Genomic DNA, 16,276 nt, shown 5'->3' with positions numbered 1-16,276 from the left:
AAATTTAAATGTTCTATATGGACTCTGAAGTGCACACTATAGTCAGAAGTTGTAGAATGATCATATTAACCAGAGTTTCATTGGAACCTTCCCACTTCGCACTGCTCTCCCCCCTCCCCATCTTATCGCCATTCTTATGTGCACACAGCTATTCAACTACATCATACCGCATTTTTTGCGGTCATCACCAGAGATTTTAAGTCTATTTGTTGACATTAGTTCTAATATGTTTTCATTGTGTGTGAACTTTAGAACTATCTGTATGAAATAATGTCACAGAAATTGTTTGGTATTTTTTGCAGCGTGTGTTTTTGTCCCTTCACTTATAAAACTGAAGTTATTCCAGTTGATTTGGGACTCAGGTCTCCTACAATGATCACAGATGATTGGGAAACATATGTATTGGCTATCTAAAGTTTTTTTTTTCTAAAGTTTGTCATTTGTGGATATGTTTGGTGTTTAATAGATGGATCCAATAATAAGTTTATCTCACCATTGATTCTGACTCTTTCCCAAACAATTTCATATACAGCTTCAGTTTCTGTCTTGGTTTACTTGAGTTTCTTTTTTACTATGATGAATACACTACTTGCAATTCCCATTAGCCTATTCTTTTAATATACACTTAGATTTCTCCTTCAAGAGTGTGCAGTAAAATGAAAAAGTAACTGGCAGGTTGGTTATCAGTGTAAATCAAAATGGCTTATGAAAGGTATTCTACACCTTAGAAAAAATCATGAATAGATAATGAAATAAGAGACCTGATGTCTATAGTTGACACTGACAATGTAGTGAAGGGACAGAAACCGAGAAAAGGAGTAAATGAAGAAAACTGAGTAATGATAAAACAGATGTGTCGAAGATGAATTAAGAAATAATGAGAAGATTAGGAGGAGTAAGTCAGATTGTGAGTTAAGAGATGATGACAAGCCAACAAAAACATACATTGTAGAAAGGAGTTAAGTCAGGGATGGACAAGAACTCTGTACACTTGTGGATCCTTCTGTGAGACTCTTCACTTTCTGCACTGCTACGCCATGTCTGAGCACGAAGATGGGGCAAGTGCAAACATGCCACATCAGATGGCAGTGGAATCACACAAGGAACACTCGGCAACTTGCATGCAGCTTGGTTTTATACATTGCTGTATAGGGTAAGTTTAAAATATGAAACTCTGTACAACACTTCATTAAGAGTTTATTATACTTTTAGTGACAATTGGCACAAGAGAATACTCCTACAAAAATAAAGAGGATAAGTTTGGGTTTGAAACTACATTACTGCAGCACTGTTGTGTGTGTTACGTTGTTGACTGTAAAATTCTTACAATATTTAAGTTGAGGTATAGAAAGAGAGGGAAAAACAAATAGTCTCTAAAGCATGCCTTTAGTGGTGGAATAATTGATTCTAACTACATGTGAAAGAAACAAGTTTTACTATCTAGAACCTCTCTATTGGTATTGCAATGTATTCAGTTCTCAAAAACATAGATCACAAACAAAACAGAATTTAACCAATATTGAATTGTTTTTGGTTTTGCTGAAGATAAAATTTATATCTGGCACAAATTGCTGGTGCAATGACATTTGCAAACAGTTTGGCAGATCTTCATCAGTGAGGTTGCCACAGAGTCACTGACTTATTTATTTCGTAACTGAAAGAAACCTTTCATACATACATGTTGATACAAACATTAATATAACTTTTCCTGTATTATTATGGAGACATGGAAACTCACCCTGAGGAAAACTGTTGTAGAACACTTGCAGAGTTTAACTTTAGAAGAATAAGTCTTTTAAAAGTGAATTATATTGCAGGTCAGTCTGTTCGATTCACAAATACAGAGTGATACTTTCTCCTGAAATGGCAAGCAGCCTTGAAAACAGATCACGAGCAGATGTGGGATTTGCAATATTCTGAAAATGTTTAGAAAACTATTCCTATATTTCTTATAACACCAGAACTCAACATTTCCTCTAACAACAGATGGCGTGGGAAATTGGCACAGTTTTTTTCAGAAGTTTTTGCTATGACACTATGTTTTTCTTTTTAAATGCATGTAATTCCCTTGTAGTGTCATACTTAGAGCATTCAACTATGCAGTGAAGTCCAGTAAAATGTTAGCTATGTAATCAATCCTAAATATTCTAGACTTTTGTTTTCCCTTCATAAATTCAACAATAGTGGGTCTTAAATAAAGGAATGACCCTTGACGTAATCAGTGTGCTTCTCAGTATACAAAACATCCCTATACACTGTTCAGTTCTATCACAAACTGTTGAAATACGTGGTCTAAAAACACATGCAACTTCAGAAAATTTACTATTCATACCAACAGTTTCATTAATTGTTCTGTGTTTGCAAATTTAGCACAAAGTGCTCCTTGATGTTCAAAACAATCAATCCCATATGAATCTTTTATTGATTGTTGTAATGCTAAAAGTCTATTTTGTGCCCATCACATCGCTGGTACTTCATTCGTGATAACTGAGACCAACATTTTCTAATTCACGCCAAAGGCTTCAGCTATCTCTTCAGCAGTCGGCAAGTCAGTTTCCCTCTAGTCTTTCTTCCTCACCAAAACTGACAGCTTTTCTGTCATGTGTATATCAGTGTCAATTCCACAAACATAGATAGCAAGCTATGCTGTGTCTGAAATTTTGGTCGATTCACCAAGGGCAATTTAGAATATAATGAACTTTCTGTCATTATCAATTAACAGTCTGGTTGCATCCACTGCTGTGACAGCTGTGTGGTAGGATATTGTTTTGTTGCAAAAGACTTAATTTCATGAGATAACTGTATCTCCAATGGCATCGCAAGTTCTGCTTTGTCAATACATACTGCACTCTTTGATGAACTTGCCATTGCTAACAAGTTTTAATAAAATTTGCTAAAAACAGTATTTATCGCATAAATATTTTATTTAAACTGGTAACTGGTTTCGATATGTTGTACCTAGATCATCTTCAGACCTTTTACTCCATGATGGTGGCAGGAGGTGGGCTGTCTGGGCAGCCTGCTCTATAGTGGTGTAATCGACTGACCAGTTCTTCCCTTCAGGAGATGAAATTCAAGTACTGCAAATAGACATATATGGGCAGGACACTTAGATCCACCTGTTATGAGGACGAGAGAAAACAAAGATGAAGTGGGAGGTGACAGAGAAAGTAGAGGCACTGATATCATGGTTTGGAAACAATGATCCAGTTTTGCAGCAATTTTTGTCATAAAAAGTTGACTTGTGGTAGTTGTGTGTTATATAATGCTGTGTTAGTAGGTTCGTGTTTTATTTGATCAAATACTTGCATTTTATTGTTTGTGTCAGGTTCCCTTCCCAGACCCTTGCTTTCTTTGTGCTAAACACAGGTTAAGATATCTCTTTATTTATTTATTTTTTTATTTATTTTTTGCTGAAATGTGAGCTCTTGTTCGTGGACCACCATTCTGTTTCAACGGTCCCAGCATGATATTGTTTATATATTTTTAATCATTTTCTTCTTGTTGTATAGATGTGAAGGGGAGTAGGGGCTGCTAGGATGATGTGATTCATTGCAGGAAAAGTTATTGGAAGCCAAGATCAACTTGAGAATCTGTAAATGAATTTCAGACTTATCTTACAAACAGTTACCGTTTTAAGTTCTTCTCACTTTTGTTTTCTCTACCAACAGGAGTCTACTTTTCTCTGGTCATATTTGATTTATTTAATTTCATGCATTTCTCTGCTATTATAAAGAAGCCTCAACATTTTAATTTTGCTTGTTTTTATTCCACACTATGTTTTAATTTATTTTGATTCCAAAAGAAGAAAATTTTGCATGAAGAACTTGGCAATTCTCACTCTATCTCTCTCTCTCTCCTGTGTATGTAAGTGTGCGTGTTTTATCTTTTGCCTGATCACCATTTCATTAGTTTGCTAGTTGGTTCCATACTCTACCTTTAATGTTACTCTTGTCAATTTAAAACTTTGTGTTTTGCTCATTTATAACATATATAGAAATGCAAGACGATTTGGAGGAGTCTTTGCTCGAGCAGAGCAGCAGTTCGAAAAACTGGAGAAAGTGAAGGAACGTTGGCAGCCATGGGTTGCTTTAGGAACTGTTGACATCGATCACTTGACCAGAGAATACCTTCATACAGCAGATGATTGGGATCAGAATTTTCGGACCTCAAAGACGCATGGTCAACAAATTGCTAAGTTGCCAAGGTAATGTAAAAGACAATTCTAGTAATATTTTAACATATTTACGTTGTAACAGTTTAATGGTGAAAGATAGTATACAATTTCAAAATTACACACAACTTTTTGGGTTAATGTATAATATATGTATTAAAATGTCAGTTTTGCAGGAGGCTTCATGTTCGACGTGTACTTACAGTTTCTCAAAGGTTTTAGCTGGCACTCATACCCAAATAATATAATGTCACTGAAGTATTTCAGTCTCTCTTTCTTTTCACATTCTGAAAATCATCACTTTTTCGGATTTTTCTAGTGATGAATGTTATCAGTAGTTGAATAATCAACACTCAGCATATGCCAAATTGTTAGTAGTTATTTAAAAGTACATTAAGAAAAAGACTCACCACAAAGGAATTATTCGAATGGGATGGAAATCGATAGATGTGATGTATATGTACAGACAAACAAATGATTAAAACTTAAGAAAAAATTGATGATTTATTCCAGAGAAAGAGCTTCACAAATTCAGCAAGTCAATAATGTGTGGGTCCTCCTTAGATCCTCATGCAAGCAACTATTTGGCTTAGCATTGATTGATAAGAGTTGTTGAATATTCTCCTGAGGAATATCATGCAAAATTCTGCCCAACTGGCACATTAGGTCATCAACCTGAACTGGTTGTAGGGCCCTGCCCATAATGCTCCAAGTGCTCTCAATTGGGGCGACCTAGCTGGCAAAGGTAGGGTTTGGCTAGCATGAAGAGAAACAATAGGAACTCTCGCTGTGTGTGGGCTGACATTATCTTGCTGAAATGTAAGCCCAGGGTGGTTTGCCATGAAAGGTGGCAATATGGCATGTAGAATATCGTCGATGTATTGCTGTGGTATAAGAGTGCTGTGAATGAAAACTGAAGGGGTTTTGCTATGAAAAGAAATTACGCCCCAGACCGTCACTCAAGGCTGTCAGGCTGTGAGGCAGGTGACCAGCCGGTTGGTATCTCACCATTGTCTGGCGCATCTCCAGACACATCTGCAGCTTGGAATCTCATTGACTGCAGTAAAATTGTCTTTAGTGATAATTCCTGCTTTGCAAAGCCCCAAACACCAGTAAAGATGTGCCTGGAGGCACCCCAGATAGCAGTGGGATACTAGCCAAACTTTTGCCCACCATGTGGCATAACAACAAGGAGTTATAGTTTGGGGTGCCATTTCCTTTCATGGCAGGGCTCATTTAATTGTCATCTGCTGCATTACGGCACAGTGGTTGATCGATGATATTCTACACCCTGTTTTGGCACCCTTCATGGCAAACCATCCTGGGCTTACATTTCATCAAGATAAGGCCTGCCCACACAAGTAGAGAGTTTCTGGTGCTTGTCTTCATGTGTGCCAAACCCTGTCTTGACCAGTAATGTTGCCCGATCTTTCACCTATAGAAAACATTGGACTGTTTTGGGGCAGGGCTTTCCAACCAGCTCGGGGTTTTGATGATCTTGTGTTCCACTTGCATAGAATTTGGCATGGTGTCCTTCAGGAGGACATCCAGGAACTCTGTCAATCAATGCCAAGCCAAATAATTTCTTGCATGATGGTCAGAAGAGGACCAATGCGTTACTGACTTCCTCAATTTTAGTTTGAAAGAATTTTCCTGTTTGTCTGCACATGTGCATCACATCTACTGATTTCCATCCCACTTGGATAATTTCTTCATTGCATGTATACTGCATCTACTTGCCTACTTTGATCCCAAACCTTCAGTATGTCATTTGAGAAAAGTGCAAGTTGGATTTCACATGATCAATGTTTTTAGAATACATACTAGTCAGCTTTAAGGAGGTCATTCTGTTCATTATGTTGTAGTTCAGAATATGTTCTAAGATTCTACAACAAATCAGTGTCAAGGATATTGAATGGTAGTTTTATGGATCACTTCTAGTACCCTTCTAGTAAACGGGAGTGATCTGTGCTTTTTTCCAAGTGTGGGGCACGGTTTTTTGTTTGAGAGATGTATGATAGATTATAGTTAGAAGAGGGACTAACTCAGCTGCAAATTCATTCGTTGGCTAGGTAGATGTAGAGTTACTCATTACTCTACTCGATTGCTGTGCAACACCACATTATTTTTTTCTGTTGTTGTCTATTCACAGCGTATAATTAGGTTTGAACATACATTATTACATAGGGAGGACTAATGTGTCATTTTCTGTTGTGATTTGTAACAAAAATAAGTGCCGTGTTAGTGTCCTTTACCTGTATAATTACACCAAACCATGATAGAAAAGTCTTCTGTGTGTGTTTGTCCATCATAACTGTGTTTTTGTTAAGAATTCACCAAGGCTAAGGGGTGTCTGAAAATAATACATAGAGTGCAGGCTTTATGGCTGATATTTGGGTGTTTGTAATATTTGTTTTATGTGCACTGGACCACGGTCTGAGAAATATTTCTCTGCCTAACGTTATATCTTCCAATGCATTGGACCAAGGCCTATTGCCCATAAAACAAATGTCACCAAGAACATAAAATATGAAGATGAATAGTTGAATAGTTACTTACTGAAAATTGACAATATAGGAAAAGACAGATTACTGCTTACCATAAAGAAGACATGTCAAGTCGCAGACAAGCACAATTAAAAGACACTCACATATAACTTTCAGCAACAGCCTTCATCAGTAAAACACACACACACACACACACACACACACACACACACACACTCACACTAGCAAGCACACCTCATGCGCACACAACCTCTGACTCCAGCATCTTCTTTGGCCAGCCTGAAATGCTGGTGATCGTGTGTGCATGAAGTGTGTTTACTTGTGTGTGTGTGTGTGTGTGTGTGTGTGTGTGTGTGTGTGTTACTGATGAAGGCGGTAGCCAAAAGCTATATGTGAGTGGTTTTTTAATTGTGCCTCTCCGCGCAGAGTGCTTGTGCGGTTTGGGGCGTCATGTCACGGACTGCACGGCCCCTCTCGCCGTAGGTTCAAGTTCTCTCTCAGGCATGGGTGTGTGTGTTGTTCTTAGTAGAAGTTAGCTTATGTAGTGTGTAAGTCTAGGGACCGATGACCTAGGCAGTTTGGTCCCTTAGGAATTCACACACATTTGAATTATGCCCCTCTGCATCTTGACATGTCTTCTTTACAATAAGTAGCAATCTGTCTTTTTCCGCATTGTTGGTATTCCTACCTGGAGTTTCCATTGTTTGATTACTGAAAATTAGTTATGGCTTATAAATAAACAACAATAAATGTGTTTTTGCTAATTATATTAGTACCTAAAATATTATTTGATGTTTGCATAATGAGGTGTCCCACGTTTATCACCATTTTCAATTTGATTTATCTAGTGCAGTTTTATCAGAACACAGACATATTACATCTGCCAAAGTCTCCAAATCCTGGATTAAGAGAACCACAAGGTGCTGAAAATGATCAACATTGTGAGGAGTACAGTTCTTGTAATGTTCCTTATAAATGAGAGTAATGGTGTAATGACAGAGAGAGATACAAGCAATTCTGAAAGAATCAAATCTGGAGAAAATCTTAATTGGTACAGGAAAAAATGAAAAATAATAATGAAATTGTAAGAGATATACTAAAATGGGAGAACTAAGAACTGTGAAAAGAGAAAGAAGGAAAATAAAGGAAGAAAGAGAGAAAAGTAGGATAGAGGAAAAGCTAGAAATGGATTGATAGTGTAAAGGGATACCGGCTCACTGTTGGAGAAGAAGAAGATAGCTCTTATTTAGAGACAGATAAGCTGTGCCAAAGATGAATGAAGACTTCCTCTCCTCTTGAACACAACATGGTCCTGCATCGGATGCAGGTTACTGATATTTTGTGCAACTGATGTATGATTGAATTGGAGAATGAATGTTTAGGCTTATAGATACAAATAGCCAAGACACTACATATAACTCATCATATATTATATCGCTGTTATAGAATAATGATAAATATACTAATGATCCAAAAATTGCAACCTCATTTTTTTCCAGTACCTTTCAGAAGTAGGTAGGTAGTAATACTGACTGGTAACTATACATATCTGTTTGCTATATTTTATGTCTGACAGTTTCATATTTCATCCTGTCTGCAAATATCATCTTTGATGGTAATGTGTTGCATACGCGACTGAAAACATTGCATGTATGTGAACCACAGGATTTCAATACTTTCCTTGAGATGTTGTCAAGTCTATGAGAGTTTTTGGATTTCAGGATGTTAATTACATTTGTAAGTTCTCTTGAAGTTCATGGAGTAGTTGTCAATCTTCTGAGGTACTTCAAGAAAGGCATCATTAAATGTGTTGTCTATCTGATTATTGTCATTTATTATTTGGCTGTTTTATTTAATAACAAAGTTCTCAAATTTCTTAACTGAATTTTTGGTTTTGGTTTCAACTGTTGGCCATGTGTTGTGGTCTTGACTCTCTAGACAGGTTTGATGCGGCTCTCCATACTACTCTATCCTATGCAAACCTCTTCATCTCTGAATAACTGCTGAAAGCTACATTCATTTAAACTTGCGTACTGCATTCATCCCTTGGGCTTCCTGTAAAATTTTACTGTCTTTGCAGGCCTGTTTACATGCAGGCCTACTATCTTTTCTCATGATTTTTAAGCCAAGTATTGGCAATGATTAAATTATACTCCGTGCAAAATTCTACCACGTAGTCTTTTCTCTCATTTCTTTCCCCCACTTCAAATTATGCTACAGTTTCTCTTTCCCTTGCTTTTCCTATTCTTGAATTCCAGTTCCCCAGCACATATAAATTTTGCCTCCCCATCCTATTTGAATAATTTCATCTATCTCATCATGCATTCTATCAGTATCTTCATAATCTGCAGAGCTAGCTGGCATGTAGACTTTTATTACTTTAGTGGGTGTTGGCTTAGTGTCTATCGTCCAGTGTTCACAATGCTGTTCATAGAAGGTTACTCACATTCCTATTTTCTTATTCATTATTACTTTTACAGAGTGACTGTGTATATATAAATGTCTGCCCACTGGTCCCCAGCATGAATCCACCTGGTGGATTAATGTCAAGGTTCGCTGTGCTTGCCAGCCTGTGGATGGTTTTTAAGGCAGTTTTCCATCTGCCTTGGTGGATGCGGGCTGGTTCACCTTATTCTGCCTCAGTTACTCATCTGGTATGAGATGTTCCTGGGGAAGGGGGGTCCACTGGGGACCGAACTGCACAATTACCTTAGGTTTGGTGTGAGGTGGTGCTACAGAAGAATGCTGAAGATTAGATGGGTAGATCACATAACTAATGACAAGGTATTGAATAGAGTTGGAGAGAAGAGAAATTTGTGGCACAACTTGACTAGAAGAAGGGATCGGTTGGTAGGGCATATTCTGGTGCATCAAGGGATCACCAACTTAGTATTGGAGGGCAGTGTGGAGGGTAAAACTCGCAGAGGGAGACAAAGAGATGAATATTCTAAACAGATTCAGAAGGATGTAGATTGCAGTAGGTACTGGGAGATGAAGAGGCTTGCACAGGATAGAGTAGCATGGAGAGCTGCATCAAACCAGTCTCTGGAATGAAGACTCACACCCACACACACAGACACACAAACACACACCCACACCCACACAATATATATATTTACACAAAGATGATGTGACTTACCAAACAAAAGCGCTGGCAGGTTGATAGACACACAAACAAACACAAACATACACACAAAATTCTAGCTTTCCCAACCAACGGTTGCTTCTTCAGGAAAGAGGGAAGGAGAGGGAAAGACGAAAGAATGTGGGTTTTAAGGGAGAGGGTAAGGAGTCATTCCAATCCTGGGAGGGGACAGACTTACCTTAGGGGGAAAAAAAGGACAGGTGTACACTCGCACACACACACATATCCATCCACACATACACAGACACAAGCAGACATGTTCATTTCTCTTCTCTCCAACTCTATTCAATACCTCGGCATTAGTTATGTGATCTACCCATCTAATCTTCAGCATTCTTCTGTAGCACCACCTCACACCAAACCCAAGGTTATTGTGCAGTTCGGTCCCCAGTGGACCCCCTTCCCCCAGGAACATGTCTGCTTGTGTCTGTGTATCTGCTGATGGATATGTGTGTGTGTGCGCGAGTGTACACCTGTCCTTTTTTCCCCCTAAGGTAAGTCTTTCCCCTCCCGGGATTGGAATGACTCCTTACCCTCTCCCTTAAAACCCACATCCTTTTGTCTTTCCCTCTCCTTCCCTCTTTCCTGAAGAAGCAACCGTTGGTTGCGAAAGCTAGAATTTTGTGTGTATGTTTGTGTTTGTTTGTGTGTCTATCGACCTGCCAGCACTTTTGTTTGGTAAGTCACATCATCTTTGTTTTTAGATTTTTTTTCCCCACATGGAATGTTTCCCCAGGTCGATAGACACACAAACAAACACAAACACACACACAACATTCAAGCTTTCACAACCAACTGTTGCTTCGTCAGGAAAGAGGGCAGGAGAGGGAAAGACGAAAGGATGTGGGTTTTAAGGGAGAGGGTAAGGAGTCATTCCAATCCCGGGAGCGGAAAGACTTACCTTGGTGGGATAAAGGACCAGGTATACACTCGCCCACACACACATATCCATCTGCACATGACAGACACAAGCAGACATATGTAAAGGCAAAGAGTTAGGGTAGAGATGTCAGTCGAGGCGGAAGTACAGAGGCAAAGATGTTAGTGAATGACAGGTGAGGTATGAGCGGCGGCAACTTGAAATTAGCAGAGGTTGAGGCCTGGTGGGTAACAGGAAGAGAGGATATATTGAAGGGCAAGTTCCCATCTCCGGATGTCCAGGCAGAGCTTCAAGGAATCCTCAGAACCTTAGGCCCCCTACAAAACCTTTCACATGACTCCATCAACCTCCTGACACCACTGACACCCCGCACCCCTACCTTCTACCTACTTCCTAAAATTCACAAACCCAATCATCCCAGCCGCCCCATTGTAGCTGGTTACCAAGCCACCACAGAAAGTATCTCTGCCTACGTAGATCAACACCTTCAACCCATTACATGCAGTCTCCCATCCTTCATCAAAGACACCAACCACTTTCTCGAACGCCTGGAATCCTTACAGAAACTGTTACCCCTGGAAACCATCCTTGTAACCATTGATGCCACTTCCTTATACACAAATACCCCACACATCCAGGGCCTCGCTGCGATGGAGCACTTACTTTCACGCCAGTCACCTGCCACCCTACCTGAAACCTCATTTCCTTAGCCAGATTCATCCTAACTCACAACTTCTTTACTTTCGAAGGCCAGACATACCCACAATTAAAGGGAACAACCATGGGTACCAGGATGGCCCCCTTGTATGCCAACCTATTTATGAGTCGCTTAGAGGAAGCCTTCTTGGTTACCCAGGCCTGCCAACCCAAAGTTTGGTACATATTTATTGATGACATCTTCATGATCTGGACTCTTAGTAAAGAAGAACTCCAGAATATCCTCTCCAACCTCAACTCCTTTGGTTCCATCAGATTCACCTGGTCCTATTCCAAATCCCATGCCACTTTCCTTGACGTTGACCTCCATCTGTCCAATGGACAGCTTCACACATCCGTCCACATCAAACCCACCAATAAGCAACAGTACCTCCATTATGACAGCTGCCACCCATTCCATATCAAACGGTCCCTTCCCTACAGCCTAGGTCTTTGTGGCAAACGAATCTGCTCCAGTCCTGAATCCTTGAACCATTGAGTCTGGTGTGACGTAGAAATCTCATGTTTCATCGCCCCTAACAATTTGGCTTAAGAAATCATCACTGTTGTTCTGGTACCACTCAAGGAAAGTCAGTGCACTGTCTAAATGTTTGGTTTTGTGCACACCCATCAACATTTTCAGTAACCAACGTGCGCACAATTTTCAGCAATTCAAGCGCTTGGTCACAATGCCATAAAAAACACTACAAGAAACATTAGGAAAGTCATCATGCAAGGAGGAAATCAGAAAGCTTCTGTTTTTTCTCACCTTATTGTTCACTTCCTGCACCAAACTTTCATTAATGACCGAAGGACGCCCACCCCGTTGTTCATCATGCACATTTGTGCAGCTGTCTTTAAATGCTCTCACTCACTTTCTTACCATTCCATCAGTTATATGTTTTCTCCGTAAATTGCACGGATCTCACGATGAATATCGATCGCTTTTAGGCCTTTAGCACTAAGAAATCTTATAACAGCCTGTACTTCACAGTTGGTGGGACTCACAATTATCAGAGGCATCTTAAACACTCAGTACACAACGTAAACAAGGAAGAATCAGACTGTAATGGCCTCAGTGCGTAGATTAAGGTACAGGCTTTCATGTAAAAATATAATTATTGAGATATCTTAGCACGTCTTTTTTTAAATTTCAAAATGGTACTTACTTAAAAAACATGCCTCGTAGTATGACTAGTTGTGCATCTTGCCTTAGAGGCCACTCTGTATTGGGTAACCATTTATGTCACAGTGCGTCTTGATGTTTTCTCTACACAGCTTGTGATTTATAGTCCACTATGTTTACCGTAGGGACACTGTATTTAAATGGTGCTCAGCCATACTACAGACAGGTTTTTGCCTTACTGATGCTTCCTAGATGTGCTTGTTGCTATGTGCAAATCACACCTAGGGATCTTTCATTTACTTGGACTTTGTGTGCTTGTTGATTCTTGGTTATGTGGACAACCAGAAACTTCAGATATTTCTTTCGTGAATCCCATGATAAATTTTCAAGTAACACTACATAATTTTATTGTCATAATTCAGTATTTCCCACACATATTCATTCTTCTAAAATTAAGCATTAAATTTCCTCCAAGGAATAGACACATTTTCCAGAACAGTTATTTTTTCTCTGTTTTATGAATTCAATATTTTATTAAAAATTAAAATACACAATATTGACATGCTACAATAACATTTATTTTATAGTTCATTATAAAGCTTTTGGATTTCCTGGCGATCATCTTCATCATCCACATACCTAGTACTGTGTTGTATTTTAGAGTTTTGGGACTCTGTAACTAAAAAACATGTTTGTTCAAAATTTCCATAACTGTTTCAGGTAATAAGGAGCTCCGAGGGGATGCAATTGTAAACCATGTGCTTGACTTTACCAAGTCTGTTGAAATTGGAAATAATTTTGCTTGTAGAATGTCACAATTGCTAATGGAAAATCCAGGATGGGAAATGACAGTGTTATGAAAAGGATAGATTTCTACTCGCCATATAGAGGAGAGTAGCAGTCTATCATTTTCATAATATTGTCACAGTTTCCAATCTTATATCCTTTCCATTCATTGGATTTGTTCTTGTTTTTTATAACAATTCTGTTAAAATTTAAACACTTCTGAATAAAGAACCCCTAAGTTCTAAAATACAATACTGGACTGGATATGTGGATGCTGTTCTGAGCTCATGGACAGATTCCACTAGACAGTTAAAAAAATTTTGCCAACATTTAAATTCATGTCACAGTAAATTTAAGCTTACAGTAAAATTGGGAGGAGACTCAACAAACTTCTCAGACCTTACCACTGACATTAGCAAGCAAAAGCATTTATTTAAGATATACAAAGCAGCTTCTATACACACAGTAGTACATGCCAATTCCCAGCATCTTATAATATACAAACATGCAGTCCTCCACTCCAAAGTGCATCATGTGCTATCCATACCACAAACCAAATCAAATTTTGGAACTGAATTAAAAATAATTAATGGAATAGCATACTCTGTAGTCCTACACTAATTGATAATACAATTAGTAGAAAGAAGAGATAGAGGAAACAGCTCTTTTGTATCCTCCTCAGAAAGCACTAAATCACACTAATAACAAGTGGGTCCCCATGCTACATAACGATAGGACTTCACAGGTACTTGCCAGCAAACCAAATTCCAGGAAATTATACCAAATTTTTATACTAGGAATACTGTTGCCCACGTTCTTTTGACAGTAAAGACAAGATTTCACATTTAGATCACAGTGGAATTCAATGGACTTCTTGCAATTTGTGTGGCAAATTATATGTGGGTCAGTGAGGTAGGACTATAACTACTAGAGTGACTGAACCTGAAAAATTTGGAGACTGGAAAAGAAAGATTCCACCTTTGCTGAACATGTTCTGTGTGAATGTCATTCTTATGATATTAAATGTCATGTTATTTGTGTACGGACTAAAGGCAAAAACTAACATTTCTCAATGTTCTGGCTATCAGTAAACACCAGTAAGAGAATCCTGACTTAATCCATAATAACCAAACACGGTTCCATTATTTATACTTACTTAAGTAGCAGCTAGATAATATTTTTCTCAGCAATAGGTAAAATGCATGTTGTAATTACTTGCTGCAGAAAGTACGATGGTTCCTCATTCGCCTCCCATTGACTCCTTACAGTCCCTGCCTTCTCCCTCCCCCTTTTTTAGGCCTGTTCATCACATTCATCAGTTATTTTGTCCATATAACATGTTAGTTTATACTAGAATTCACTTTTTCACATTTTTTACCTGTACATTTTTATATTTTTAATGTTTCAGTGTAAAGTAAAATAAGTTACTCATTTTACTAAGGTTTGTAGCTTCTCTTTTTGTTCTTCTGTGTTTGCGTTTTAAAACTGGGTTGTTTTGGAAATCAACCTGATTTCCAAAACAACCCAGTTTTTAACCAAAATAAGATTTATTTGTTCATAGGTTTCTCGTGAATTCCATTATGCTTCTGTTTTTATGAAGATAAATAGTTGTAAAAGTTCATATATGTGTTGAAAAACAATCATTATACAACTATAAACTCCCACTGATATTGTGATATTGTGTGGACTATCTGTTTAGGCTTAAAAAGTTTTCAATAGTGTTGAGCCGCAGCAAGCCATACTTTTAAAAAGAGTAAACCACCATTTGACTGTGTGTTATTACATTTATTTTTTGTTCTATCCAGATTTTGGCTTTTATGCTATTTTCAAGTACACTCTAAAAGTTGCTAGACCTTTATTAAGTCATTTCTGTTAAAGCAGACCAAAGCAGGTGAACAAGGCTAACACATGTGTTTTTCCTAGTTGTGTCATAAAGACATATGTTAGCCTTATTTACCTATTTTGGACTGCCTTAACAGATATGACTCAATAATGGTCTGACAACTTTTAGCATTGTACTTGATGATGGCATAAATGCCAAAATCTGGATAGCACAAAAGATAAATGAAATACTACACTGTTAAACGGTGGCATAATAATACACAGTGAAATGGCAGTTTACTTCTAAAAGTTTAATATTCAATGTTTCTTTTTACACTAAATTTATCCTCTCTCTCTCTCTCTCTCTCTCTCTTTTCCCTCCATATACAGGGTGTCTGAAAAAGAACTCCCTTGTTTTAAGTATAAATGTAATGGGAAATTAATGAAAAATTACATCAGTGAGTACATATCATGTAAGAGAATTCCTTCAAGTCGTGTTTAATGTTAGTAGATGTCATTGTGGGATCCATTGTTGGCATGCACATGTTGAGATGATATTCCGCCTCTCACCACGTATTCACCAACAATTCACATGTAACTGTCCCAAATGCCGCGACAATTCTTTCCCATAAATATCTGATGGCTCTGATCTTTTCACTGTACACTTCATTTTTTTTGCGAAGCCAAAAGAAAAGGGCCAGTGGGGTTAAGTCTGGGCTTCGTGGTGGCCAAGGTAGCCCTACCTATCCACCTTTCCGGAAAGCTAGTGTCAAGAGCCGCATGCACATGGTTACTGTAATGAGATGGGGCACCATCTTGTTGAAAAAACACAAGCCCCTTTTCTGCCTCAATATTGTCCATTTGGGGAAAGACATACTCTGTCAACATGTCACAGTAAACATCCCCATTTATTGTTTTTTTTTCTACAAAAATGAAAGGACCAATCACACTATCTTCCATCAAACTAAACAAGACATTAATTCTGGGAATTCACATTGATGCTGAATAACTTCATGTGGATGCTCTGTGCCCCAAATTTTGCAGTTATGACGAATAACTGGTCCACTTACATGAAATGTAGCCTCATCAGAAAAGAAAACCTTTTCTAAAAAATTGACATAATCATGAACTCTGTGTAGAA

General features: G+C 38.3%; 1 protein-coding gene across 1 annotated transcript in view; it reads left to right on the top strand.

The window, feature by feature from the left end:
- The window catches only part of LOC126328907 (cytoplasmic dynein 2 heavy chain 1), a 906,666-nt gene that overhangs the window by 294,821 nt on the left and 595,569 nt on the right, over window positions 1–16,276 (top strand). The window contains exon 18 of the mRNA XM_049996078.1: window positions 3,998–4,207. Coding sequence (XP_049852035.1) covers window positions 3,998–4,207 — 210 coding nt within the window. The remainder of the gene's footprint in view (window positions 1–3,997; window positions 4,208–16,276) is intronic.

This window comes from Schistocerca gregaria, chromosome 2 (genome assembly GCF_023897955.1).
Source record: "Schistocerca gregaria isolate iqSchGreg1 chromosome 2, iqSchGreg1.2, whole genome shotgun sequence".
Taxonomy (NCBI): Eukaryota; Metazoa; Arthropoda; class Insecta; order Orthoptera; family Acrididae; genus Schistocerca; species Schistocerca gregaria.
This window is presented reverse-complemented; position numbering and strand designations above follow the sequence as displayed.